This window comes from Epinephelus lanceolatus, chromosome 15, assembly GCF_041903045.1.
Source record: "Epinephelus lanceolatus isolate andai-2023 chromosome 15, ASM4190304v1, whole genome shotgun sequence".
Classification (NCBI taxonomy): Eukaryota; Metazoa; Chordata; class Actinopteri; order Perciformes; family Serranidae; genus Epinephelus; species Epinephelus lanceolatus.
Genome location: NC_135748.1, coordinates 39,313,311 through 39,339,531, shown reverse-complemented (window position 1 = coordinate 39,339,531; position 26,221 = coordinate 39,313,311). Strand labels below are relative to the sequence as shown.

General features: G+C 40.8%; 1 protein-coding gene across 4 annotated transcripts in view; it reads left to right on the top strand.

Moving 5' to 3' along the window:
• mapkbp1 (mitogen-activated protein kinase binding protein 1) overlaps window positions 1–26,221 on the top strand; it is a 63,520-nt gene that overhangs the window by 22,801 nt on the left and 14,498 nt on the right. For 3 of the 4 annotated variants that reach the window (XM_078175336.1, XM_033642887.2, XM_078175335.1), the window contains exons 3-18: window positions 4,552–4,614; window positions 5,002–5,059; window positions 8,530–8,700; window positions 9,688–9,825; window positions 9,910–10,092; window positions 10,565–10,582; window positions 12,115–12,275; window positions 12,527–12,725; window positions 13,135–13,275; window positions 13,371–13,579; window positions 13,683–13,774; window positions 16,930–17,055; window positions 17,177–17,247; window positions 19,661–19,782; window positions 22,423–22,498; window positions 22,630–22,741. In XM_078175336.1, coding sequence (XP_078031462.1) covers window positions 4,552–4,614; window positions 5,002–5,059; window positions 8,530–8,700; window positions 9,688–9,825; window positions 9,910–10,092; window positions 10,565–10,582; window positions 12,115–12,275; window positions 12,527–12,725; window positions 13,135–13,275; window positions 13,371–13,579; window positions 13,683–13,774; window positions 16,930–17,055; window positions 17,177–17,247; window positions 19,661–19,782; window positions 22,423–22,498; window positions 22,630–22,741 — 1,940 coding nt within the window. The remainder of the gene's footprint in view (window positions 1–4,551; window positions 4,615–5,001; window positions 5,060–8,529; window positions 8,701–9,687; window positions 9,826–9,909; window positions 10,093–10,564; window positions 10,583–12,114; window positions 12,276–12,526; window positions 12,726–13,134; window positions 13,276–13,370; window positions 13,580–13,682; window positions 13,775–16,929; window positions 17,056–17,176; window positions 17,248–19,660; window positions 19,783–22,422; window positions 22,499–22,629; window positions 22,742–26,221) is intronic. The other variant, XM_078175337.1, reaches the window with a different exon arrangement.

Genomic DNA, 26,221 nt, shown 5'->3' with positions numbered 1-26,221 from the left:
AACTGGACGTGTATACCATTTCATACCAGTGGTGCAGGTTGTAATATGTTGTCTTTTGTTATAGAGCATCTTTGGTTAAGGTTCAGTTTAAGGTCAGGGTGATGGTCGGGGTTAGATACCTCATGCTGTGATTGGTCATCTGTGTGGAGGTGAGAAAGTAGGTGTCGCTCTCTTTCTGACACTTTTCATGTGAACAGCTGAACTGGACACTTTGAATGACTTCATGTCTGAACATGTGCTTTAAGATCTCCATATTTAAACATCAATACATTTTTTTAATTTCACAGCAGATAGAAACACTCACTAAATATTTGTAGTATTACCTAACCTCAGTGTCAATGAGGGTCCTCACAAGTACAGAGGTACAAATGTGTGTGTGTGTGTGTGTGTGTGTGTGTGTGTGTGTGTTGATGAGGAAGAATATAATTGGTTGCTGAACCAGCTGCTTACAGTCAGCAAACACTTATCGCTGATCATCCCCACACACAGACACACACTCACACACAACCTGCTGACTCACACAGGGATTATACGTGTGTGTGTGTGTGTGTGTGTAAGCAGATCTGAGAGTTTAAAATGTGATGCAGTCACACAGAAAGAGCGGATTAAAGGAGCAGCCTGACGTTTAAATAAATGTTCAGATGGATATTAACATCATGTCTGTGTGTTAGCGTAGCTTAACATAAAGACTGTAAACGGGTGGGAACAGTTAGCCTGGCTCGGTCCAAAGTTCAAACACTGATTAACATGTGTTGTGTCTCATATCAGAGCTGAGTTTCTTCTTCCTCTCGGTCCTGTTAGTCATGTGACGACCCCTCAGATAGGTGGTGACCTCTGGAGGGGCCCGACCCCTCAGGTTGGGAACCAGTGGAAAAATAAAAGCCAGAACAGGATCTGTGTACAGAACTGTATGTCTTTGTGTCTTAAAGGCTGTTTATATGTAAGTCAGACAAAATTAGATCAGCGGCTTGTCACAGAAAAACCCCTCTGTCCCCATGGCAACCACCGCTGTCCAATCAGCAGCAGACATAGTGACCCAGTGGTCACATGATCTGAGTCAGCTTAGAGTCTTCAGCCCTGTTGACCCTCAGATATATATATATATATATATATATATATATATGTACACTGTATATAGACGCCACGTTGACTGTGTCAGCCCGTTGCAGCGATGCATCAGCGTCGCCGCCATATTGGAAAGATCAAGATCGGTCTGTAAACAAATGAAACCAACAGATGTCGACAACATGTCAACCAACTAGCACGCCAGGTGGCTAACACTGTGTGCTTCTCATAAACCCCTTCATTAAAACAGAATATATAGACCTTCACCACGGCTCATTTTAAAAAGGACACAACAAGACAACGTGTTCCCACCTGTTCAGACAGGGTGATGATGTCACAGGTGAGCAGGGATCATCACCTGGACGAGTCAGAACAAACAACATCCTGTTTCTGTTTGTCTGCTGAGAGGTCAGAGCTCAGAGAGACGGCTTTGATGTGACACCTGCAACACACACACACACACACACACACACACACACACACACAGGGCACCCTTGATAAATAAAGACGAATAAAGAAACTCAGACAAAAGAGAACAAAGCCCAAAATAATACAACCTGGATTCTAAAGAAGTTGGAGTCCTGTGTTAAATGTACATAAACACCGTGACTAAGAACTTTCTTGGTCGTCATCATCAGGGTCCATCAGTGGACTAGTCTCCTGCATGTTTCTGATATGAATGTAATGATTAAATGATATATTGGTGGTTTGAGTTGAAGGTGTGAGAAAGAATAGTGTCAGTAACATTGTTAACACTGTGCTACATTACAGAGAAATACAAAACCGTACTAATGAACCTTCATTAATATAGGCCTATATTTTATCTACAAGTGTACGTCACACACTGAGCGAGAAACAATAAAATTTATCAGTTTGAACATTACATATCTTGTCTTTGTAATTTATTCAATCATGTAGGTCAAAGAAGATTTGCAAATCATTGCATTCTCTTTGATTTTCGTTTTACACAGCTGTTTTACTCCAACGTTTTTGGAATCAGGGTTGTGCAGTAAAAACAAGAAGTAATGCAAATGCATCAGCAGTAAACTATACGTATATTATGTAAGCACCAATAGTAAAAGTACTCTTTCTGAAGAATGATATATATTATACTATTAGATTTAGGGATGGGCAGCATAAGCAAAAACACTATCCGAAAATCGTGGCAACTATTCGACAAGTTTTCGAATAATGCATGTCAAATAAAGGGGGGAAATAAGACGGCGAATGGTAATAGTCGCATTAAAAAATCGATTTTTCAAAAATAAAACGACAATTCGAAAATCGTGACCCATCCCTAATTGGATTAAAGTTACTCAGGTAACCAAAATGACTTGGCCCAGATTCGGCCTGACCTTGGCATGCCGGATGAAATTAGCTGGGCCCCATCCGGTTTCCTGACTCGGCTGAGACTCGGCATGAATGACATCCCAGAATTGGGCCAAATCCGCTGTCCCGATTCCGGCTGCCGACAGCTCCATCACTGGGCCGGTCGGTCCAGATTTGGCAACCACCAGAGCCTGTTTTGGTGCTGGCCACCATTTTGTCTGGAAGCCATGTCCCAGCCAGAATAGGCCCGTGTTTACAACACTTAATTGGGCGCAGATTTGGCAACCATCAACGGACCAGGACTCATTTTGGTGCTGGTTGCTGATTCAGCCGCCTGCCATTTGTCAGCTGGACTAGGCCCGTATATGTAATACCTACATCTGGGCCAGATTTGGTAAAAATGAACTCGGCCAAAGCTGGCTCACATTTTGCACTACTGAGCTGTAACGTAGCCGAGTCAGCCGGCACTCAGCCAGCATTGGGCCGAGTCCTATGGCTACGTGGGTATTGATGTATTAATGTGTTCATCGCTTTAATGTTGCAGTTGGTAAAGGTGGAGCTCTGCTGGGTGGTTTAATCTATAATATTACAACATCATCTATTATTATTTATATTAATACTTTGAATCTGTAAAGAAACTGAAGAAGATGAAAGTAGTGCAGTTAAAAGGGCAATATTTACCTCTGAGATATAGTGGAGTAGAAATATAAAGTGACAGAAAATGGAAATGCTTGAGTACAGTACAAATGTTATTATCTTTGTACAGAGCGGGTCCAGAGAGGGTCTGGGACAGTTCGTGGTCTGAGCTGTTTATGAAGTTTCAGGTCGGACAGACTGAGTCACCAAACAGAGACTCATTAAACCTGCACTGTGTTTATACAGCAGAGTGTGTGTGTGTGTGTGTGTGTGTAAAAGAGAGAGAGAGAGAGAGAGAGAGAGACTGAGCTTGAGGAGGAACTGTTGAACTGTGATCCTTTAAGAAAACTTCAGGAAGTTCTGACTTATTTTGGAAGTTAAACCTGAACTTCTTTTTGTTCCAGAGGTCAGGAAACACATGCTAACAATGACAATGCTAACATGTTGATGTTAAGCAGGCATAATATTTACCATGTTCACCATCTTAGCTTAGTTTGTTAACATGTCAAGTCCAGCTGAGGACGATGGGAATGTTATTATCTGCAGGTATTTGGTCATAAACCAAAGTATTAGACTCACTGTCACTGTGTCTGATGTGTTTGATGTGTGTGTGTGTTTGTTCAGTGGGTGGAGCGTGTGTTTTCTTTCAGGTAGCGTTTTCATTTGTTATCTCCACCAGGTGAAAGCCTGGAGGGGATTGTGTGTGTGTGAGTGTGTGTTTCCGTTTGTCTGAAGCTAATCTCTCAAACTACTGGACCAATCAGCCTCATACTTTGTGTGCACATGTATGACTGAATGCTCAGGGACCTCTGGTGGTTGTGGTGATTCATAATAGCTGAAAACCCTGTTTTATTGAGTGTTTTATATCATCACTGACTGCTGACTCCTCTTGATGGGCCGGCAGAGACCACAAGTTTTCCAGAAAGTGTTTCACCTAACAAGAACAAGCCACAGGCCTCTGATCACACAGAAAGAGTTTTAGCAGCTGGAGGCAGCTTTTTGTAATTGTTTTTAATGAGAATGAAGCTTATTGCTCGCTGTTTCTGTGTTGTGAGGCACCTTGCGTTTCTGTGCTCTAGGCACCTGGCGTTTTTGCAGGGGCACTTTGAACTCCTCGAGTTGAAAAAATCCAGAGCGGAAAAGTGCTCCACGTCAACTCAGCTTTTTTCCTGTTGTCTAATGGGATGATCTGAGAGGCGGGCCTTCTGTGGTGGTCATGACAGCAAATTTACAGTTGGTAGACAATGGAGGAGAATCTGGTGGTGCTCAGTTGCTCGGCAGGACCACTGGACTCCCTGTAGGTTGTAATAATTTTTGTTATGCTGGGCCCGACGATAGATAATATTACTTCAATGGGTAGCAACTTAACTGAAATCTATGCATTATTGCATTAAATGTAAAATGTATACCCTATAAAAAGAAAATACAATAAAAAAAAATTAAATCGAAAAAAAAAAAGAAACCTGCTAACTTGTGTGTGTGTGTGTGTGTGTGTGTGTGTGTGTGTGTGTGTGTCTGCAGGTGTGTTGTCGTCCTGTTGAATCCCCGGAAGAACAAACAGCATCACATCTTCAACAGCTCCAGGTAAAACTTCAACCAATCAGCTCTCACTTCCTGTTCCTGTCAGATATATCAAAAAAATCTAAATTTGTTTTAAAAATTTGATGTGTTTGTGGTTCAGTTCTGTGTAGTCCAAACTCTGTGAGACAAACTGTGATCTCTTTTCTCTCACAGTTTCTTTCAAACCTCAAACAAACAAAAACCTTGTTGTTATTATTGTTAGTGTACAATATTTAACTTTGTATCTGAAGCATCAGTGCTGTTGCCATGGCTACCTGCAGGATGATCAAAGGACGGTCAAACTGCTGATCTGATCACATGGACGATAACAGACGTCTGACAGCTGAGAGGGGTTTTCTGTGGCGGTGATATAAAACAAGTGACCTTCTTCTCTCTTCCTCTGTTCTTCAGGAAGGCGATCACCACGTTAGCATTTTCTCCAGATGGGAAATATGTCGTCACAGGAGAGGTGAGTCTGATCCAGGACCAGACGGGGTCAGGTACCGTCAATATGTCTGATAACAGCTCACAAAGTCACATCAGCTCTGATCACCACAGGAGGAGAGACGTATGTTAGGAAATCAGAAGTTATTAAAGCACTGTTTGTGATTTTACTCACAGATATTAATATTATTATTTTAAGCTTGTGACCCTCCACAACAATTGACAACAACTGAAATATCAACATTATCCGAGCAGATTGATCTGAAATTTAGTGTATAATTCCTACTCCTTAGAGGATGAACGCTGATGACTTTAGGGACCTCATGTCTTTTAATCTGGTGACATACTTACCAAGTCATGGATGAAAGTGTTGGACATGTGATGGAGCGAGTGTTCACTGGTTGCCATGGCAGCAGAGGGCAAGGCGCCAGACAGACAGACAGACAGACAGAGAGGATGGTAAAAAACAGAAGGAGAGCAGTCTGATCAAACAAACTGAAGCTGTCAGACGTTTTCAGACAAAGGTGTTTCACATCTGACCAGTTAAAGCTGTAAATCACCACCTTTAATTTAAAAAGGTCAGATTTAAGGCCCACACACACCAAACCAACTTCAGAGAGCTTTCAGCAATGAAGGCCCCCTGTAACGTCGCCTGATGTCCTCATGTCTCGGCCAAAAAGTTGCACATGAACACACTGCAAAGACTACAGCTGACAGCCAACTAACAAGGACGTTCTGCACCTGTACGAGAGGAAATAACTCTCCACACCAGCAGACAGCGGTAATCCTAATTCAAAAAGGGAAACAAGAACACTGTCTTGAGGCTAGTTAGCCAGTTAGCATGTGAACGACACAATCCAATGTGGAAAGAACAAAGCATATTTCCCGTGCCTTAGAGATAGGGTAAGGAGCTCAGACATCTAGAGGGAGCTCAGAGTAGGACACTGCTCCTTCGCGTTGAAAAGGGTCAGTTGAGGTGGTTCGGGTATCTGATCAGGATCCTCCTGGGCGCCTCCTGTTAGAGGTTTTCCAGGCACGTCCCACTGGTAGGAAGCCTTGGGACAGACCCAGAACATGCTGGAGCTATTAAATATCTCATCTGGCTGGGGAACACCTTGGGGTCCACCAGGAGGAGCTGGAAAGTGTTGCTGGGGAGAGGGATGTCTGGGGTGCTTTGCTTGGTCTGCTGCCCCCATGACCCAGCCTGGATAAGCTGATGAAAATGGATGGATGGATGGATGGAAGTGAATAATAACACTACCCATCATGAAACGTATTTGCTAAAGAGCTCAGAGGCTAAAGAAAAATAATCCTACCTTATGTAACAAGTTTGTTTTGGTCTCACTCCATCATGACTTAAGCTGTTTGTTTGCTTTCCTCTCTTCTATTTCTCTTCTAATGCGCTAAGCTGAACTGCCAATCAGAGAGATTCTAATTACTGTTGCGCTCTGTTGTGCCGACACTGAATCAAAACACCGATTCAGTAGAAAAAAATCCAACTGGCACCAACTGTGTGAGATACACCAAGCCAACAAGGGTGGTAGACACTCACTGACGGCCCATCTTTGACTGACACGAACCGTTGACTTGGTGTGTCAGGGCCTCAAAAGAAGATTCTTTGGTATATAAAACAGTGTCATCAGCATATAAATGTATAATAAAAATTGTGTATGTTAAATATAACAGAGGACCAAGAATAGAGCCTTGTGGGACGCCTCCACTACCCCTAAGAAAACTTCAATTTACAGGATATCAGCTGTCATGAAATTACTAGAAAAGTTATTAAATTAAAATAACTGTTTTCCAGGCCTGGAAATGCTTCAGAAATGACAGAATGTTTTGGAAACATTTTGAATATACATTGTTTTGGCTATTTACACGAAGTATGTCGGGGTATTACCCTTAAATCCAGTGCTGCGCTGCTTGACTGCTGGATTGGATCTTCCGTTTTCTATACCCCAAATAGGGTTGCAGCCTTGAGGTTTTGTGAGGTACCCATATGGGCTGGTCTGGTCTAAGAGGGCAGGTAACTAGTTGGTTGCAGGAATATCTAACTTGTGAGAAAAGATAATAAGTGCTTATCCGCAAATGCCTTGGAAGTGCATGTTTTCAGGCCTACCCATTTAAACAGCTTTCAAAAAGTCATGGAAAATGGGTAAAATATTGAAAAAAAAAAAAACAAAAAAAAGTGAACTGTAGCCTCAGTTTCCTGTTGTTAGCTGACAGGAGTGGCACCTGGTGTGGTCTTCTGCTGCTGTAGCCCATCTGCTTCAAGGTTGGACAAGGTGTTGTTGCTTCAGAGATGCTCTTCTGCAGACCTTGGTTGGAACCAGTGCTTATTTGACTTCCTGTTGCCTTTCTATCATCTTGAACCAGTCTGGCCATTCTCCTCTGACCTCTGGCATCAACAAGGCATTTTGGCTCACTGGATATTTTCTCTTTTTGGGACCATCCTCTGTAAACCCTAGAGATGGTTGTGCTGAAAATCCCAGTAAATACTCAGAGCAGCCCGTCTGGCACCAACAACCATGCCACGTTCAAAGTCACTTAAATCACCTTTCTTCATCATTCTGATGCTCAGTTTGAACTTCAGCAGGTCGTCTTCACCATGTCTAAATGTATTGAGTTGCTGCCACGTGATTGGCTGATTAGCTATTTTCTTTAACGAGCAGTTGAACAGGTGTACCTAATAAAGTCGCCAGTGAGTGTAGATATTTTTATTTTAGATGTATTTAATTTAACAGTCAGATTAAATATAATGAACCGAGCACAGGAGGAACATAAGGCAGTCCTGAGTGATGAAGAGGAGATGATGAGGATGAAGAGAGGCTGTAGTGTAACAGAAGGTCCTCTCAGCATGATGTGAACTCAACCTGCTGCTGTCGGCTCTGAAACTGATTAGTTCACTCGCTGCTGCTGCTGCTGTTCACTGTGGAAACTGAGGACCTGAATCAGACGCCTGATTAAATCAACATGTTTCAGACCAACATGTATAAAATAAACATCCACAAACTACAGTCCTCAATAAAATGATTGTTTTTCATTTATTTTGGTAATAAATGTCAGGCAGTGGTAGAAATTCAGGGTTCAGGGTGATAAGTTCCCATCAGACATGTTTATAAAGAGGTTGTTAACATTAGAATAATAATTTACATACAACAAATCTTCTTTGGTGTATAAATAATAAAATAAAGTTTTATATATATCAGACAGTTAATTCAGAAATCAGAGCATTTTACACTGCTGATTAATCTGCTGATTATCTTTTTTGATTATTATTTTTTTTCATTATTTAAACTATAAAATGTCAAAAATATTGAATGAATATCGACTAATTGTTTCAGCTTCAGCAGAAATATTTTTGAACAGAAACTCTTCATGTTTGACTGAAATCAGTGGAATGATTCTAATGATATTTACATTATTTCAATATTTCTCTTCCTCCTCCCTCATCTCGTCTTCCTCTTCCTTGTCTTCCTCCTCCTCTTCCCTCAGAGCGGCCACATGCCGGCAGTTCGAATCTGGGAGGTATCGGAGCGTGTTCAGGTCGCTGAACTGCAGGAGCATAAATATGGAGTCGCCTGTGTGGCGTTTTCTCCCAACGGGAAATATATCGTCAGCGTGGGCTACCAACACGACATGATGGTCAACGTCTGGAACTGGAAGGTAAGAGAGCTGCTCTCTGATTGGCTGATCGACTGAGCGATTGTCTTGTGACTGAGCAGCTGAAACTGAATCTCACACAGTGCAACACAAATTTCAACAGGTCTGGATGAACGTCAGAACTACTGTGTATTTTTAAAATTGGGCTTTTAATGTGAAAATCTGCAGAAGTGTTGAGTTGTATTAACAGTAATAAAAACAGGAGAGTAAAACCAGCTTATTGATAAATAGAGAGAGTGTTTTAGTGTGACTCGACTTTATGGGAATAAACTTTACACTGAAGTCACCAAACACTTCAAAATAAAAGCGTGGTTCCACAGAAGGGTTCAGCACATTGCAGAAGACTTTATAGTAAAAACAACTCTGGTGCAGTTGGACATTAAACCCACTCAGTGAGAGTCCACGGCTCTGATCACATGACCTCTGATGATGTGGTGCATTCAAAGGCCGTTTGTTTGGTTCATTGGAGTCGAACTTTACCGCCGTTTATTTTCACAACAGCCGAAAAACACAGGAGACATTTTTAATTTAAAGGAACATTCTGCTGTTTTTTCCCCACATTTAAACTCTGGACAGAAGTAATCTACGTAGTTCAAATAACTTATGGAGTGATAAGTATTTTATTTATATTTCTACATTTAAAAATCTTTTGGATCATTTTTGTGCGTTTTAATTTTGTAAATCTGAGAGAAAACAAGTCCAATTTTTGTATATTTTTTTTAAAAGACGCAATTTCAGTACTTTTATCAATATGACTTATTGACTTGCATCACCTTTTAGCTAAGGTTGTACAGATTTTAGGGATATGAAGCATTTAAAGATACTCCTAGAAATGTGGACCGTTTCTATAGCAGCGTTCAGAGGGTTAAGAATTTTAGTCAAACTGCTCTGAGGTCAGAGGTCAGCTGATAGATTTTAGCAGCGAGCTGCAGTTGAACATTAAATCCGACCTGTTGACAGATTCTTTTTTTGTTGTTTTGTGTTTACCAGAAAAACATCGTCGTTGCAGCCAATAAGGTGTCCAGTAAAGTGACGGCCGTCTCCTTCTCTGACGACAGCTCCTACTTTGTTACCGCCGGCAACCGCCACGTCAAGTTCTGGTACCTGGACCATGCCAAGACCTCCAAGGTTCTCACATCAATCGCTCTTTACACACCTGTGTCATGAAAACATCCTGTATGATTACTGATCGTCCTCTCCACCTGTCTGCAGGTGAACGCCACCGTCCCTCTTCTGGGGCGTTCAGGGCTGCTGGGAGAGCTCAGGAATAACTTCTTCAGCGATGTGGCGTGTGGGCGGGGTCGACAGGCCTCCTCCACCTTCTGCATCACTTCCTCCGGTCTGCTGTGTGAGTTCAACGACCGGCGACTCCTCGACAAGTGGGTCGAGCTGCGGGTGAGCGCTCCGTGCAGGAAGTTTACTCAGCACATACTGAGGGTTTCCAGGGGAGGTCCTTTAACCTCCCCTTTACATTTACTTTTCTGACCTCCAGTGCTTTAACTCCTCACCTTGCTGCAGTGATGTTCATCACTGTTGCTGTGGTTACAGGTGTGCGATTACAGCTAATGAGAAACTTTGAGGCAGAGAAACACAGCTGTTCTCACTGAGGCCTGTGTCCACAAAGCATTTTTTACCGCAGAAAAGCGGTGGCAGGGCGCTGGAGAGCGCTTCCTTGCTTTTTTTAATGACGTGCTGCTCATAGGTTGTGTTTATAACAATATCTTGACGCTAACATTAGCTAGGTAGCTAACATTACGCTACATCAGGCCCTGATGTTAACTGACTGCTTATATTTTTCACTGTGTGTCTTTAATGTAAAACACTCTAATGTGAAGTTCCTCTTCTTCCTCCTCCGCTTCCTGTGCAGAGAGTCGACTCTGCGTCCGTAAGTCGTCACCTCACCTGGACTCAGTCAGTTCAGCCTGTGACACCTCAACAACACTCAGACTGATGAAGAGCTCCTTAAACATGTTTATAAATAATCAAACATGACATTTATCAAACATGTAACATAAGCATAGACTGTATTAAAAAAATGGTCGCAGCCAATAGTGAGGTGCCCTAAATCTGCATTCTCACTAATGGCCAGCAGGGGGTGACGCCACTGATTTCAATAAGAAGTCTGATTGTATCAACCTTATTACTGAGGGTGCTACTGTAGAATCAATCATTGGTGCAACTTCTGGTGAAATAGTGGAAGAAGCAGTAAGCTAGTTAGTGGCATTAATTGTAATCGCTAATGTTCCTGGTCAAAAAAGGAAAACAACCAAAGCTTTGAGTTTGCTGTTGAATAAACTGATAAGTTCTGTAAGGAAGGTTTGTGATTAACCAAAGTTGAACTTGGCTCTAAAAGTTAGCATAGATTAACTTTTGCCTTTGCAGATTGAGCTCAGTGCAAAATTTAACTGACCATAAATGCTAGTTAGCACTGTAGCTGCTAAGGCTAAAATTATGATGAAACAACAAGTAAAGTATTAGTTTTGGTTTGTTTAACAACACACTGCTAAATTATTTAATAGAGCGCCCCAGGATGACTCTTGAAACCCAGAAATGAATTCGCATTTTAGGACCCAGTTCCTTTGTCTTGTAGTCAGTGGGTTTTCGAATGGGTTTTGGTTAGATGCCTAAAATAAGGTCTGTGGTTCACACAAGCTTTAGAGATTTTCATATATCTTTATCTATAACACAACGTTTTTGACAAGGCAACACTAACTTCTGTGTCAACCTACAGAAAAATGTCATCCATGGAGCACTCTATTAACAACGTACTGCTTCATCATCATATTATAATGGTATATAGACTGATGATGAAGAGCATGAATCTGATCTGACTTATCTGAATCTTCATCCTCACTGGCTGAACTGACTGACCTGGACACGCCCACTTCCTTCCTCTCACTCCATTGGTCCGTTTCACAACACGCTGCCGTCATTCATAACCAACACCACCTGATTGGGAGAAGGGACGTATCACCTCGTTCACCCTCCACGATGATATACAGAGGACCCTGAACGCAGCATTACTCACCTCCACCAACATGTACTGGTCCTGTAGCACTGACACTAGACTGGTCCTACAGTCGTGACGCAGCAGCAGCAGCAGCAGCTCAAAGGCGTCTTTGTCTGAATCTTCACCCACTCACATTCTCTCACTTCATTTACATTTCAGTCTTTGATTCAGTCCGAGAGACACAAAGAACAAAAACATTTTCAGTCTCACATTAAAATGTGGATCAATCCGCCGCCGAAAATAGTCCCTAACAAACTCACTGTTTCTTCCACCTGTGGTCGGACCTCACAAAGGATCAAAAACACATCTTCATCTCCATGGTGTCCTCATCACACAGCAAGATGAAGTGAAGTGAATGAAGTGTCTCACCTGTCTGTCTGCGTGTCCACCTGTCTGTGTGTCCTCAGGCATCTCAGGCCACCTGTCTGTCCGTCACAGACGAGCTGATCTTCTGTGGTTGTTCTGACGGCACGGTTCGAGCTTTCAGCCCCGTCAACCTGCACTTCCTGTGCACTCTGCCCCGCCCACACTGTCTGGGAGCTGACATCGCCAATATGGTGGACGCCAGGTCTCTCTCTCTCACACATGCACACACACACACACACACACACACATACTGTATGTATGGAAATTTATACCAAATATAGATAAATGGAAAACAACATACAGAGTGTTCTGTTTTTATTTAGAGGTCAGCTGACCACTAGACATGTAGACAGGTTACCATGGAAACAGACACATCATCATGGTTTTTATTTCCCGTTGGCATGACAACAGTCCTGTTAGAATAACTCTCCTCCCTCTTTGTCTCCTCCGCAGTCAGCTGTTCTCCTGCAGGCCGGAGGCTCGGTACCCGGACACGGTGGCGGTGACCTATGACCCCGCCAACCGCTGGCTGTCGTGCGTCTACAACGACCATAGTGTTTACGTGTGGGACGTCCGAGACCTCCGAGACCCCCGCAGAGCGGGAAAACTCTACTCGGCCCTCTACCACTCCTCCTGTGTGTGGAGCCTGGAGGTCAGTGTGTTCATATAAATCACAAACACAATGAGGGCTTCAGTCACACATTCCTGAGAGGTCAAAGGTCACAGAGCTGAAACACCAGCTCATAAAAACACAACATGACAGGAGCACCTGCAGCTGCTGCAGCTATGTGTCCCTGCAGGACGTACAGAGGGGATTCACTCAGTTATATATTAAGGATTCACCACAGACACACAGTGGATACATGAGTTCATTGTAAGAAATTTTATTAATTATATGATCAGTTTAATAATTTAATGAACTCTTTTTCTGTTAGATGTTCACATTGATTCCACTCTCACGTCTGTACGATAAATATGAAGCCACAGGCAGCAGCTGTCTCCAGTCAGTGTCAGCGTGTTGAAACACTTGAGTTGAGCACCTCCTCTTGTGTCTCCTGCAGGTGTACCCAGAGGGAGGAGGAGGAGGAGGAGGAGAGGCACGACTTCCCCCCGGGTCGTTCCTGTCCTGCTCCTCAGACAACACCATCCGACTGTGGAACACTGACAGCCACAAACTCCTCACCAGGAACATCCTGAGCCATGTACGAGAACACACACACCTCTGCTTTTATATCTACATTACACACACCTACACCTGCACACTGACCTGACACCCTCCTGACCTCTGACCCTTCAGGACCTGCAGAAGGTCATATACGTGGACGACAACATCTCCAGCCTCCTGGACCCAGAGAGCATCTCCATCACCGGTGGCAACACTGAGAAGGCGGGGTCATCGGGCTCAGAGGGGCAGCAGACGGACCAGAGCAGGGCGGGCATTAGGACCCTGAGAGTTAGTCCTGATGGACAGCACCTGGCCTCTGGAGACCGTATGGGCGTTCTCAGGTGAGAAGAGGGCGGGGACTGTGTTTGAGTCCAGACAGGAAGAAGACATAAAGCGTCTGCACACTTCTAATACTCTATGTGTGTGTGTGTGTCTGTGTTGTAGGATCCATGATCTGGACAGTATGGAGGAGATCTTGAACGTTCAGGCTCACGACTCAGAGATACTCTGCCTCGAGTTCTCTAAACCAGATACAGGTGAGAAACACCTCTGTTATAAAACAATGTATAAACACAACACATATGCACTCACTGGCCACTCAAATATCTAATCAGCCAATCACGTGGCAGCAGCTCAGTGCATTCAGTCATGTAGACATGGTGAAAACGAGCTGCTGAAGTTCAAACTGAGCATCAGAATGATGAAGAAAGGTGATTTGAGTGACTTTGAACGTGGCATGGTTGTTGGCAGCAGGATAACGCACCATGTCACAAAGCTCACATCATCTCAAACATGACGATGAGTTCACTGTACTCCAATGGCCTCCACAGTCACCAGATCTCAGTCTCTTCATGGATGTGCAGCCGACAAATCTGCAGCAACTATGTGATGTCATCACGTCAATATGGACCAACATCTCTGAAGAATGTTTCCAGCACCTTAAAAAGAGGGTCCTACCTGGTACTAGCGAGGTGTACCTAATAAAGTGGCCAGTGAGAGCATAATTCATACTTTAGCACACTATAAACACAACGTTAAAATCAGTATACAACAAAACTTGACACAGACAGTAAATAAAACAATCTTTAACAACATAGAAGACATGTACAGAATAAACAAACTATTTTGTTGTACATAATTTGGAAGTGTCTGAAAAGCCAGTCACGCCTGCAGGTCTAAACTGTGGCAGTATTTCCCACGCTACCTTCGCTGTCACATTACCTTGAACCAGCAGCCGCTCTGCCCTTGAGCAAGGCAGCAGACCTGCAGAGCTGCTGCAGGGCGGATGCACTGAGGCTGACCTCCACCTCGCTGTGTTGGTGGTGGTTCAGTTGTGGCTTCTGTGACATCACAGTAGAGTCAGACGAAAAAAGATCAGACAGCAGCTCCTCAGTCACAGTCATGTTGATTTATAAAGACCTGTTGTGAGCAGTTGATTCACTCGTGACAGGAGAATACATTTGTCCTGTTGTCTTCAGCGTGACTCAAGAGTCTGCTGTCGACCCACTTTGACTTCAGGGTCATGAGGTCATATTTTCTCTAACAACACTAATAATAATAAAATCAAGATTTTAAAAGAGTTGCAGCAGCATGAAGTGTAAAAAGAAAGAGTTTCCAAAAGTCTCAAGTGAGCAGATGCGTTTTAAGCTTTCTTTTAAAAAACATTTAGCGAGCTAGCTTCCCTGATATGTACAGGTAGTGTGTTCATAGCTTTGAGGCGTCACTGACAAAGGCTGCATCTCCAGTCATCTTCCAGCTGTTTCTGGGAACCTCCAATAAACCAGCAGCAGAGGATTGCAGTGTTCTTGGAGGTGATGTAGCTCGGTCCCAGCCCATGTAGGGCTTTGTGTACAAGGAGGAGGAGCTTAAAATCAATTGTAAATGTAACAGGAAGTCAGTGCAGAGCAGCTCAGACCGGCCTGATGTGCTCTCTCCTCTTGGTTCTGGTTCATAGCCGAGCTGCAGAGTTTTGAACGAGCTGAAGTCTCTCAGTGACCTGTTACAGTAGTCGAGTCAACTTGAAATGAAGACATGAATCAGTATCTCTGCATCTTTTTCATTTAGAAATGGTTGCACATTAGCGATGCTTCTGAGGTGGAAAAATGTTTTCGTCACCTTGTTAATGTGGGACTGGAAGCTTAGATCTGAATCAAGAATCACACCAAGACTTGTGACCTCAGGTTTAATCCAGATTATTCCTCTGATTTAATGACATCAGGAGGTGTTTACATCCTACAGTTATACATATGTTGGATCTTTTAAATTTGCTTTTTTTAGACTAAATTTGTGTGTAAGAAATTGAATTAAAAGTAACATTAAAACAAAAGAATACTTCTAATCTCCTCAGGAAGTATTTACCGGGTACCAGACCATCCTGACATTATAACTCAATATTAGGGAGGCAGGATAATATCGATACATCATCAATATCGACCAACATGCTTTTTCCTAATTTGCACAATGAATGAATATTACATACATCTGAAAGTATTTCATGTCTCCATCTGCTGGTGGGCCGTCACAATAAGAGCATGTATATATAATATGATGGTAATTCCACTACAGAAACAACTTGATGATCACTAAAATTAGGTGTGGAAAATGTGGATATCTTGATATCAGTATTGGTTATTGACCAAATTAGTTGTTATATATCAGCAAAAAATCCAATATTGTGCCTCAGTACTGAATATTTAAATTATTTAATAGAATATAACGTTTTGTTTCCCTTAAATACTCAGAAAATTGTGCAGAGCTTCGTCTGTGGTTTGTCAAAAAGGTTTGGTTAGTCTGAGGTTGGTGAGGTCATTTGGATGGAATTGGAAATTATGAAGATTATAACTGTAACTTGGTGAGTGCAGTGTTTTTATTACAGATGGAAATGACACACGAAACTACCAAAATATGAGCAGCTGTGATAAACCAGAGTGATTTTTTAAAATGTTCAAACTAAGGCTGTTTTTAGGTGACATGTGACTCTGGCTCCCTCTCAATTCTGTTAGTGTGTCTGTGTCTGTGAACTACATCTGGCATCCACACACACACACACACACACACACACACATAAAACAGGCCAGTAAATGTTCAGTGGGTCTTACTGGGTTGATAATAAAACCAGCAAACTCAACAATAAGACTCATTTCTGTCAACCAGGAAACAACAGCACAGAGGGAGGAATGCTGAGGCTCGTAAACACACACACACACACACACACACACACACACACACAGTTTAACAGCAGGATTGACATCACTTCCTGTAGCTTGGTCCAAACTGCTGAGAGAGAAGAAGCCAGCTCAGCAGTGAGGACGAACACACACAGTTTAATCCTCTCAGACTGTGAAGAGTAAAAATCCTGCTGCTGCCGTCTCACCTCGACAGGATCGTGTGTTTATATCCTAAATAAGATGTGATATTTTCACTTCTCAGGAGAAACAAATGAATTTGACCCGATAAAGTTCACAACACACAGAAAATACATCAGAGTGCTGCAGGCAAATCATAGCACTGAAATCTATAATATCAAGCTCTGGCCTTCAAAATAAAAGCTTTTGAGATGGGGTTACATAGTGTTACACTAAGAAAAAACACACACATTTATACATGAAGAAGAAAAACTGTATATAAAATTACATACTCTCAGTTCACAGCAAAGATTTCAAATTTCATGTTTCGTCTGTGTGTCCATCAGGTCTCCAGTTATTAGCCACAGCCAGTCGGGACCGTCTGATCCACATCCTGGACGCGGGCAGAGAGTACAGTCTGGTCCAGACTCTGGACGAACACTCGTCCTCCATCACTGCCGTCCGATTCGCTGGTCAGTCCCTCTGTGACCTCTGACCTCTCATCATGTTGTCAGAATAAACTCTGCTGCTGATGTTTGTCCTCTCTGACCTCATGTCCGTCTTCTTCTTCTTCTTCTTCTTCCTGTCTTTCAGCCAATGAGGGGAAGGTGAGGATGATCAGCTGTGGAGCCGATAAGAGCGTTTACTTCCGCACCGCGCAGGAGGTGAGAGCAGCACCGCAGTGATGTCACAGAGTCTCTCAGTGTTGATGTGTTGATCAGCTGGAACTTACATTTACTTTAGTACTGTACTATTTCTGTTTTTGTTTGAGGTCCTTAAAGGTCCAGTCTGTAGGGTTTATGCGGATATATGGGCAGAAATTGAACTGAATTTAAAAAGTATTTTTTCTTCAGTGTTTCATCCGTTGAAAATAAGAATCATTGTGTTTTGAACCACCTCAACTGACCCCGACCTCGATGTGAAGGAGCAGCGGCTCTACTCCGAGCTCCCTCCAGATGTCTGAGCTCCTCCCCCTGTCTCTAAGGCTGAGCCCAGACACCCTACAGAGGAAACTCATTTCGGCCGCTTGTATCTGCGATCTCAATCTTTTGGTCACTACCCAGAGCTCATGACCATAGGTGAGGGTTGGGACATAGATAGACCAGTAAATCAAAAGATTTGCCTTCCGGCTCAGCTCCCTCTTCACCACGACGGTCCAGCACAGTGCCCGCATCACTGCAGAAGCTGCACCAAACCGCCGATCCATCTCACGCTCCATTCTACCCTCACTCATGAACAAGACCCCGAGATACTTCAACTCCCTTGCTTGAGGCAGTAACTCTTTCCCAGCCCGGAGTGAACAATTCACCGGTTTCCAGCAGAGAACCATGACCTCAGACTTGAAGGTGCTGACTCTCATCCCGACCGCTTCCCACTCGGCTGCAAACCGCCCCAGTGCATCCTGGAGGTCACGGTGTGATGAAGCCAACAGAACCACATCATCTGCAAAGAGCAATTCTGAGGTCCCCAAACCGGACCCCTTCCTCCTCCCGGCTGCACCTTGAGATCCTGTCCATGAATATCACAAACAGGATCAGTGACAAGGGTCAACCATGGCGGAGGCCAACACCCACAGAGCGTGTTTGACTTAACACAGAGTATGTTTATCTTCTTACTAAGGTCCTCTGTGCAACAGTTTAACAAACTTTAAGCAATTCCTTAAGTATAAGACCAAAATAGGAAAACCTTAAGGAAAAGACTTAAGGATAATTTGTGAAACCAGTTTTATTTAAAGGTAGCCTTAACTCTGATTTAAAGGAAGATTTTCACTGAAGGTGCTTTTTGTAGCCGGCCCTTGGATCTTAACTTATCAGAGAAAAAGGTAAACACACATCAGCTGCTGCTTATCTCAAGATCACGACTTAGTTATTTTATTACCATGAAGACCAATTTTTCAAGATAATTTTTCACGAGAAAATCAGTTTTGTTTCCTGTGAAGTTGCAGCCAGACCAGTTTTCCCCTTAAATGACGAGGACTGATCTGAATGTTTTCTCTAATGCGTTAAACCGTAACTGAAGTACAGTGTGAGGAGTGAACGATGATGAGTACTTCTTTATCTGACATTTTCAGCTTTAATCAGTCGCTACAGTTGTCAAGACGTCATCTATGCACGCTGGCTCAGCACTCCTGATCTCTGACAAACATTAAACACAATAAAAGGAAGAACCCTTTTGTTTCTTGTGGTAAGGAGTTGATTATGTCGTTATCTTGTGATAACAAAGCTTGTTTTCCTAAGATAAGGGCATTAATTAATTACATCTACTGCATGTCTGTCTGTCCTGGAAGAATGATCCCTCAGTTGCTCTTCCTGAGGTTTCTACCAATTTTTTCCATTGCAGGTTTTTTTTGGGGGAGTTTTTCTTATCCGCTGTGAAGGGCCAAGGAACAGAGGGTTTGGTATGCTGTAAAGACTCTGAGGCAAATTATGATTTGTGATATTGGGCTTTATAAATAGAAATTAATTTAACTGAATTAAAATTAATCGTCCATTCATGTAGAATGGAGCGTGAGATGGATTGGTGGTTTGGTGTGGCTTCTGCAGTGATGTGAGCACTGCGCGGGACCGTCGTGGTGAAGAGGGAGCTCAGCCGGAAGGCAAAGCTTTTGATTTACTGGTCCATCTACGTCCCAACCCTCACCTATGGTCATGAGCTCTGGGTAGTGACCGAAAGAATGAGATCACAGATACAAGCGGCCACAATGAGTTTCCTCTGTGGGGTGTCTGGGCTCAGCCTTAGAGATAAGGGGAGGAGCTCGGACATCCGGAGGGAGCTCGGAGTAGAGCCGCTGCTCCTTCATGTCACAAAAGGGTCAGTTGATGTGGTTCGGGCATCTGATCAGGATCCTCCTGGGCGCCTCCTGTTAGAGGTGTTCTGGGCACGTCCCACTGGTAGGAGGCCCCGGGGCAGACCCAAAAAGCGGAAACATGGAAAACGTAAAAAGAATTTCCTGCCTGAGGTCACAGCAGAACAGTACCAAGTGAATAAATGAATGACAAGAACATGAAGAGGAGACTGTAACCTTCCTCACACTAACACATGAAACATTCCCATCATGTGTCCTTCTTGTGGTCACAGGTGGAGGAAGGGTTGGAGTTCACTCGGACTCATCATGTGGTGAGGAAGACGACTCTGTACGATATGGACGTGGAACCAACCAGGAAGTACGCTGCAGTGGGCTGTCAGGACCGCAGCATCAGGTACGTTAATGAATCCACCTGCAGCCGAAACAAACAGTCTGCAGGCAGGATTATTACCCAGCAGGCACCACGGTGATTAGATGGATTAGGATTAACTGCCATGATCCCGTCTTCTTCTTCTTCTTCTTCTTCTTCTTCTTCTTCTCCTTCTCTCCCCTCCCCCTCTCGTTTCCTTTTTAATTTCCTCTCTTTCCTTTATGTTCCTCTCCCACTTTTTTCCAGGTTTTTGTTATTAGATTTTAAATTTTAAAATACAACACATAACAAGGGTCTTTTCCACTTTTAACCATGACAATATGTCCTGAAGCCGCTGGGAGTGTGCGGGTGGGGCCACTTTGTTCCACTTAAATAAAATAGCATGACGCGCTAAAGGAGGTGAGAGCGAGGGCGCCACCATCCTCATGGGGAACTCGGGTCAGTTACAGTTTCAAAGATTGTTCGACTCGGGGTTCCTCTCCTTACTTCGATTAAAATCATCCATTTGTGCCTGCTCCTCTGATCTTGTTCATTACACATCATTTAAAAATGGTGTGCTTATTCGCTATAGGAACTTTGGCCTCCTGTGACCTGACAGTCAGCTAAAGATCAGCAGGAAATAGTTGATTTAATAACTCGCATTTGTCGCATTCGTTTTGATTTTGATATTCATTCAGTCATTTTCTGTAACCGCTTATTCTGTTATGGGTCGCAGGGGCCTTGAGCCTATCCCAGCTGACACTGGGTGAGAGGCGGGGTTCACCCTGGACAGGTCGCCACCAGACTATCACAGGGCAGACACATAGAGACACACAACCATTCACTCTCACATTCACAGCTACAGACAATTTAGAGTCACCAATTAACCTGCATGTCTTTGGACTGTGGGAGGAAGCTGGAGCACCTGGAGGAAACCCACGCTGACACGGGGAGAACATGCAAACTCTGCACAGAAGAGCTCCCACACTCTGGGTTCGAACCAGGAACGCTCTTGCTGTGAGGCAACAATGCTAACCACTGCACCACTGTGCTGCCTGATTTTGACATTATAATAATAATAATAACAGTAGTAGTAATAAAAATAGTATTGTTTGGCAGTAGAAGTCAAGAATCAAATATTCAGATCAGCACCTGAATGCACCACAAATACAACGACACAGAGCAGCCGCACTCACTGGGTTTGAGTTTATATATTTGCACAATAGTAATAAGATACAATGTACATACAGAAGAAGTAATTTCAGTGCCAGAGAGGAAGGAAGCCTAAAAGGTTTTTTTCAAATAACTGAAAAAAGTGACTTTAAAGGTAGGGTCTGGAGGATTTTCCAGTTGCTGTTTGTAAACACACATTAAAATTCGGCCCCTCCTATCAGGCTCAACTCTCCCGGGTGTACGGAGCCCGGAGGTACGGCAGAAGGCTTCACAGAAGAGGTTCAGGCAAGGTTCGCGCTGGTGCACGCTCGGACACGCTCGGGCACGCTCGGGCACGGCACCTGCGCTCTCTCATAGGCTGGGGAAATCTCCGCCCAGAAACGGTCTGAGCTCACAAAAACATCAAAATACAGTTAAAGGGCAGGAGCTTTGCAAACAGAGTCACCACCACACATGAGTAGAAGCCCAAAGGTGATGATTAAGCAGGATTTCATTTGTATATGTCTGTATTTTGTTTTGTTTGAAAATCCTCTAGATCCTACCTTTAAGCAAGAAAATGAAACAAAATAAGCAGTTAACAAAGAAATGAGGAACACGTAATACAAAAAATATTTATATACACAACAGAAAACCATCAGTAATAAAGGGGGAAAAACAAACCTAAAATAAGATCTGAATAATCAGCAGAAAAGACATGTCAAAAGATTTAAGTGTGATCTAAAAGCTGACATAAAATATTTTAATGACATATTTAATTAATTCCATAACTGAGGACCTCTATATTTGATTTTTTAAAAATTAAGTTTTGATATAGGGCAATATGGTAAATGGAAATCATTGTTTTGCCCTGTGAGTGAATGTTTGAAGATAAAATAAAAACATAATAAAATGTATCTGGAAGATCTTTCCTGTAATTCATGTATCTTCTAACACATATTCATAAATCCATTTATTCATCCACTGTTGTTCCAGATATGAGGAGTTCATCCTTTCCGTTTTTAATTGTTTATTTGAACTCCACATGGTTTCCAGTTTGTGTTTATCTGGTTTCCTGTATGGCTGCTGTGTGTTCAAGCTGCCCCCTGCTGGTCAGAGTCGGACCAACAAAGCAGAGACAAAAGTCTCAGTACAACACTGGTGTTCTGTCTCATAGTGTTTTATCAGTTAGTTTGATATCTATGACTCTCAGTGTGGATCTGCTGCAGCAGGAAGATTCAGGACCAATAGGAATCATTGTCAGTGTGCTGTTAATGTGCGCTGTCGTCCCACAATGCATTGCACAAAGGAAATGGAGGAGCCGCTCAGAACAAAACACAGTTTATATGAAACAACTCAACAAACATAGAATCAGTCAAGTTTTGAAAAACATTTAGTTTAATCTTTGTTTATTAACTGCAATATTTTGATGATGATGATGATGATGATGAAGACAACAGAATTGTTATGAGTCAGTGTCAGTGGACCAAAACTGATGGACTGCTTCTTCTTCCTCCTCTTCTCCTCTTCCTGCAGGATCTTTAACATCAGTAACGGGAAACAGAAGAAGATGTACAAAGGCTCTCAAGGAGAGGATGGGACTCTCATAAAGGTAGGTCACAGTATCCATTCAAAATCACTCTGCTGTTACCATGGCGATGTTTCCACAGTAACAGCAGGTGTAGATAATTCATGAACATTTAGCTGCCAGGTGTTAGCTGCCTCCTCCTCTGTCCTCCCCAGGTGCAGATAGACCCGTCAGGTCTCTACATCGCCACCTCCTGTTCAGACAAGAACATCAGTATATTTGACTTCTACTCTGGAGAGTGTGTGGCCACCATGTTCGGACACTCCGGTCAGTAAACCACTGGGTCAAATAGCCCATTATTGTTTGTATAAATACATGTATTTATGAATTACTTTTTTAAATTTTAATTTTATAGTACCATGCCTTCTTTAATCAAATGTTTATAACAAACATTCGTATGACTTTTTCATATTAAATTTGTATGACATACTATACTGACTTTTTAAACTGACGTGCTATACTATGACTTTTTTCACTGTATATTTTCAACATACTATACTATGACTTTTTTTATTGAAATTTTTCGACATATGACTTTTGGATTAATGAAATTTTTCTACAAACCATGCTTTGATTTTTTTCATCAACAATTTTCAACATGCCATGACTTTTTTGATTTAAAATTTTCGACATACTATACTATGACTTTTTGGATTAAAAATTTTCAACAAGATATACTATGAATTTTTTCATTAAAAGTTTTCAACATGCAATACTATGACTTTTTTAATTAAAATTTTCAACAAACTACACTATGACTTTTTGGATTAAAAGATTTCGACACACTATACCATGACTTTCTTCACTAACAATTTTCAACATACTATACTATGACTTTTTTGATTAAAATTTTTCAACATACTATACTATGACCTTTTGGATTAAAATTTTTCGACATGCAATACCGTGACTTTTTTCACTAAAATTTTTCAACATACTATACTGTGACTTTTTGGATTAAAAATTTTCAACGTACTGTACTGTAACTTTTTTCACAGAAAATGGTTGGTTTTTGGAATAAATTCTTTCGACAAACTACCATGACTTTTTTCACTATTTTTTTTTTTTAACTTACTATACTATGACTTTTTGGTTTCAAATTTTCTGACATACTATACTATGACTTTTTAGAATACATTTTTCGACATACTATACTATGACTTTTTGGATGACACATTTTTCGACATACTATATACTATGACTATTTTCACTGAATTCTTTCAATATACTATACTATGACTTTTTGGATGAAATTTTTTCGACATACTATAAGTTTTTTCCTCTGAAAATTTTTGACATACTATACTATGACTTTATCAACTGAAAATTTTGACATACTATACTGTGACTTTTTTCCACTGAAAGTTTTCAACATACTATACTATGACTTTTTTCACTGAAAATTTTCGACATAATATACTGTGACTTTTTGGAATAATTTTTTTGACATACTGTACTATGACTTTTTCCACTAAAAATTTTCAAATTACTATACTATGACTTTTTTCACTGAAAATTTTCGACATAATATACTATGACTTGTTTGATTAAAATTGTTCGACATACTATACTGTGACTTTTTTCCGCTGAAATTTTTCACTATACTATCCTATGACTTTTTGGCTTAAAATGTTTTGACATACTATACTATGACTTTTTCCACTGAAATTTTTCAACATCCTATACTATGACTTTTTTCACTGAAATTTTTCAACATACTATACTATGACTTTTTGTATTAAAATTTTTCCACATACTACACTATGGCGTTTTTACATTAAAATTTTTCAACATATTATACTATAATTTTTTTCACTGAAATTTTTCGACATACTATCTTATGACTTTTTGGATTAAAATGTTTTGACATACTATACTGTGACTTTTTTCACTGAAATTTTTTGACATACTATCTTATGACTTTTTGGATTAAAATGTTTTGACATACTATACTATGACTTTTTCCACTAAAATTGTTAGACATACTATACTATGACTTTTGTTCCACTGAAATTTTTCGACATACTATCCTATGACTTTTTGATTAAAATATTTTGACATACTATACTATGACTTTTTTCCAATAAAATTTTTTGACATAGTATCCTGTGACTTCTTGGATTAAAATATTTCGACATACTATACTATGACTTTTTTTCGTCTGAAATTTTTCAACATACTATACTATGGCTTTTTTCACTGAAATTTTTCAACATAATATACCATGACTTTTTGGAAATTTTTCAACATAGTATACTAAGACTTTCTGCACTGAAAATTTTCGAAATACGATACTATGACCTTTTTCACTGAAAGCTTTCAACATACTATACCACGACTTTATGGATTAAAATTTTTCCACATACTATATTATGACTATTTGGATTAAAATATTTTGACATACTATCCTATGATTTTTTGGATTAAAAATTTTCGACATACTATACTATGACTTTTTTCACTGAAAATTTTCGACATAATATATGAAGACTTTTGTTCCGCTGAAATTTTTCGACATACTATCCTATGACTTTTTGGATTAAAATATTTCGACATGCTATACTATGACTTTTTGGATAAAAAATTGTCGACATACTATACTATGACTTTTTGGATTAAAATTTTTCAACATATTATACTATGACTTCATCAACTGAAAATTTCAACATGCTATACTATGACTTTTTTCACTGAAATTTTTCGACATAGTATACTAATACTTTCTGCACTGAAAATTTTTGAAATACGATACTATGACCTTGTTCACTGAAAGCTTTCGACATACTATACCATGACTTTTTGGATTTAAATTTTTCGACATACTATGCTATGACTTTTTCCACTGAAAATTTCGACATACTATATTATGACTTTATCAACTTAAAATTTCGACATACTATGACTTTTTTTACTGAAATTTTTTGACATACTATATTATGACTTTTTTTCCTCTGAAATTTTTCGACATACTATACTATAACCTTTTTCACTGAAAGCTTTCGACATTATGGTATGACTTTTTGGATGAAAATTTTTCAACATTCTATACTATGATTTTTTGGATGAAAATATTTCAACAAATGTCAATCAAAAAAGTTATAGTATACGGTTTCAAACATTTTCAATGAAAAACATCATAGTATAGTATGTCGAAAAAGTTTGATCTAAAAATTCATGGTGTAATATGTTGAAAAATTTCAGTGGAAAAAAACTCTAGGTATAGTATGTCGAAAATTTTCAATCCAAAAAGTAATAGTATAGTATATCGAAAAATTTCAGTGGAAAAAATCATAGCATACTATGTTGAAAATTTTAGTGAATAAAGTCATAGTATACCATGTCAAAATTTTCAGTTGATAAAATCATAGTATAGTATGTCAAACAATTTTAGTGGGAAAAGTCATTGTATAGTATGTTGTAAATTTTCAATCAAAAAAGTCATAATATAGTGTCTCTAACATTTTCAATGAAAAACGTCATAGTATAGTTAAAATTTTCAGTAGATAAAGTCAAAGTATTGTATATTGAAAATTTTCAGAGGAAAAAAGTCATAGTATAATATGTCGAAATTTTCAGTTGATAAAGTCATAGTATTGTATGTTGAAAATTTCAGTGGAAAGAAGTCATAGTATAGTATGTCAAAAAATTGCAGTGAAAAAACTCAGAGTATATCGTAAATCTTCAGTGAAAAAAAACTCTTAGTATGCCAAAAATTGTAATCCAAAAAGTCATAGTGTTGTATGTCGA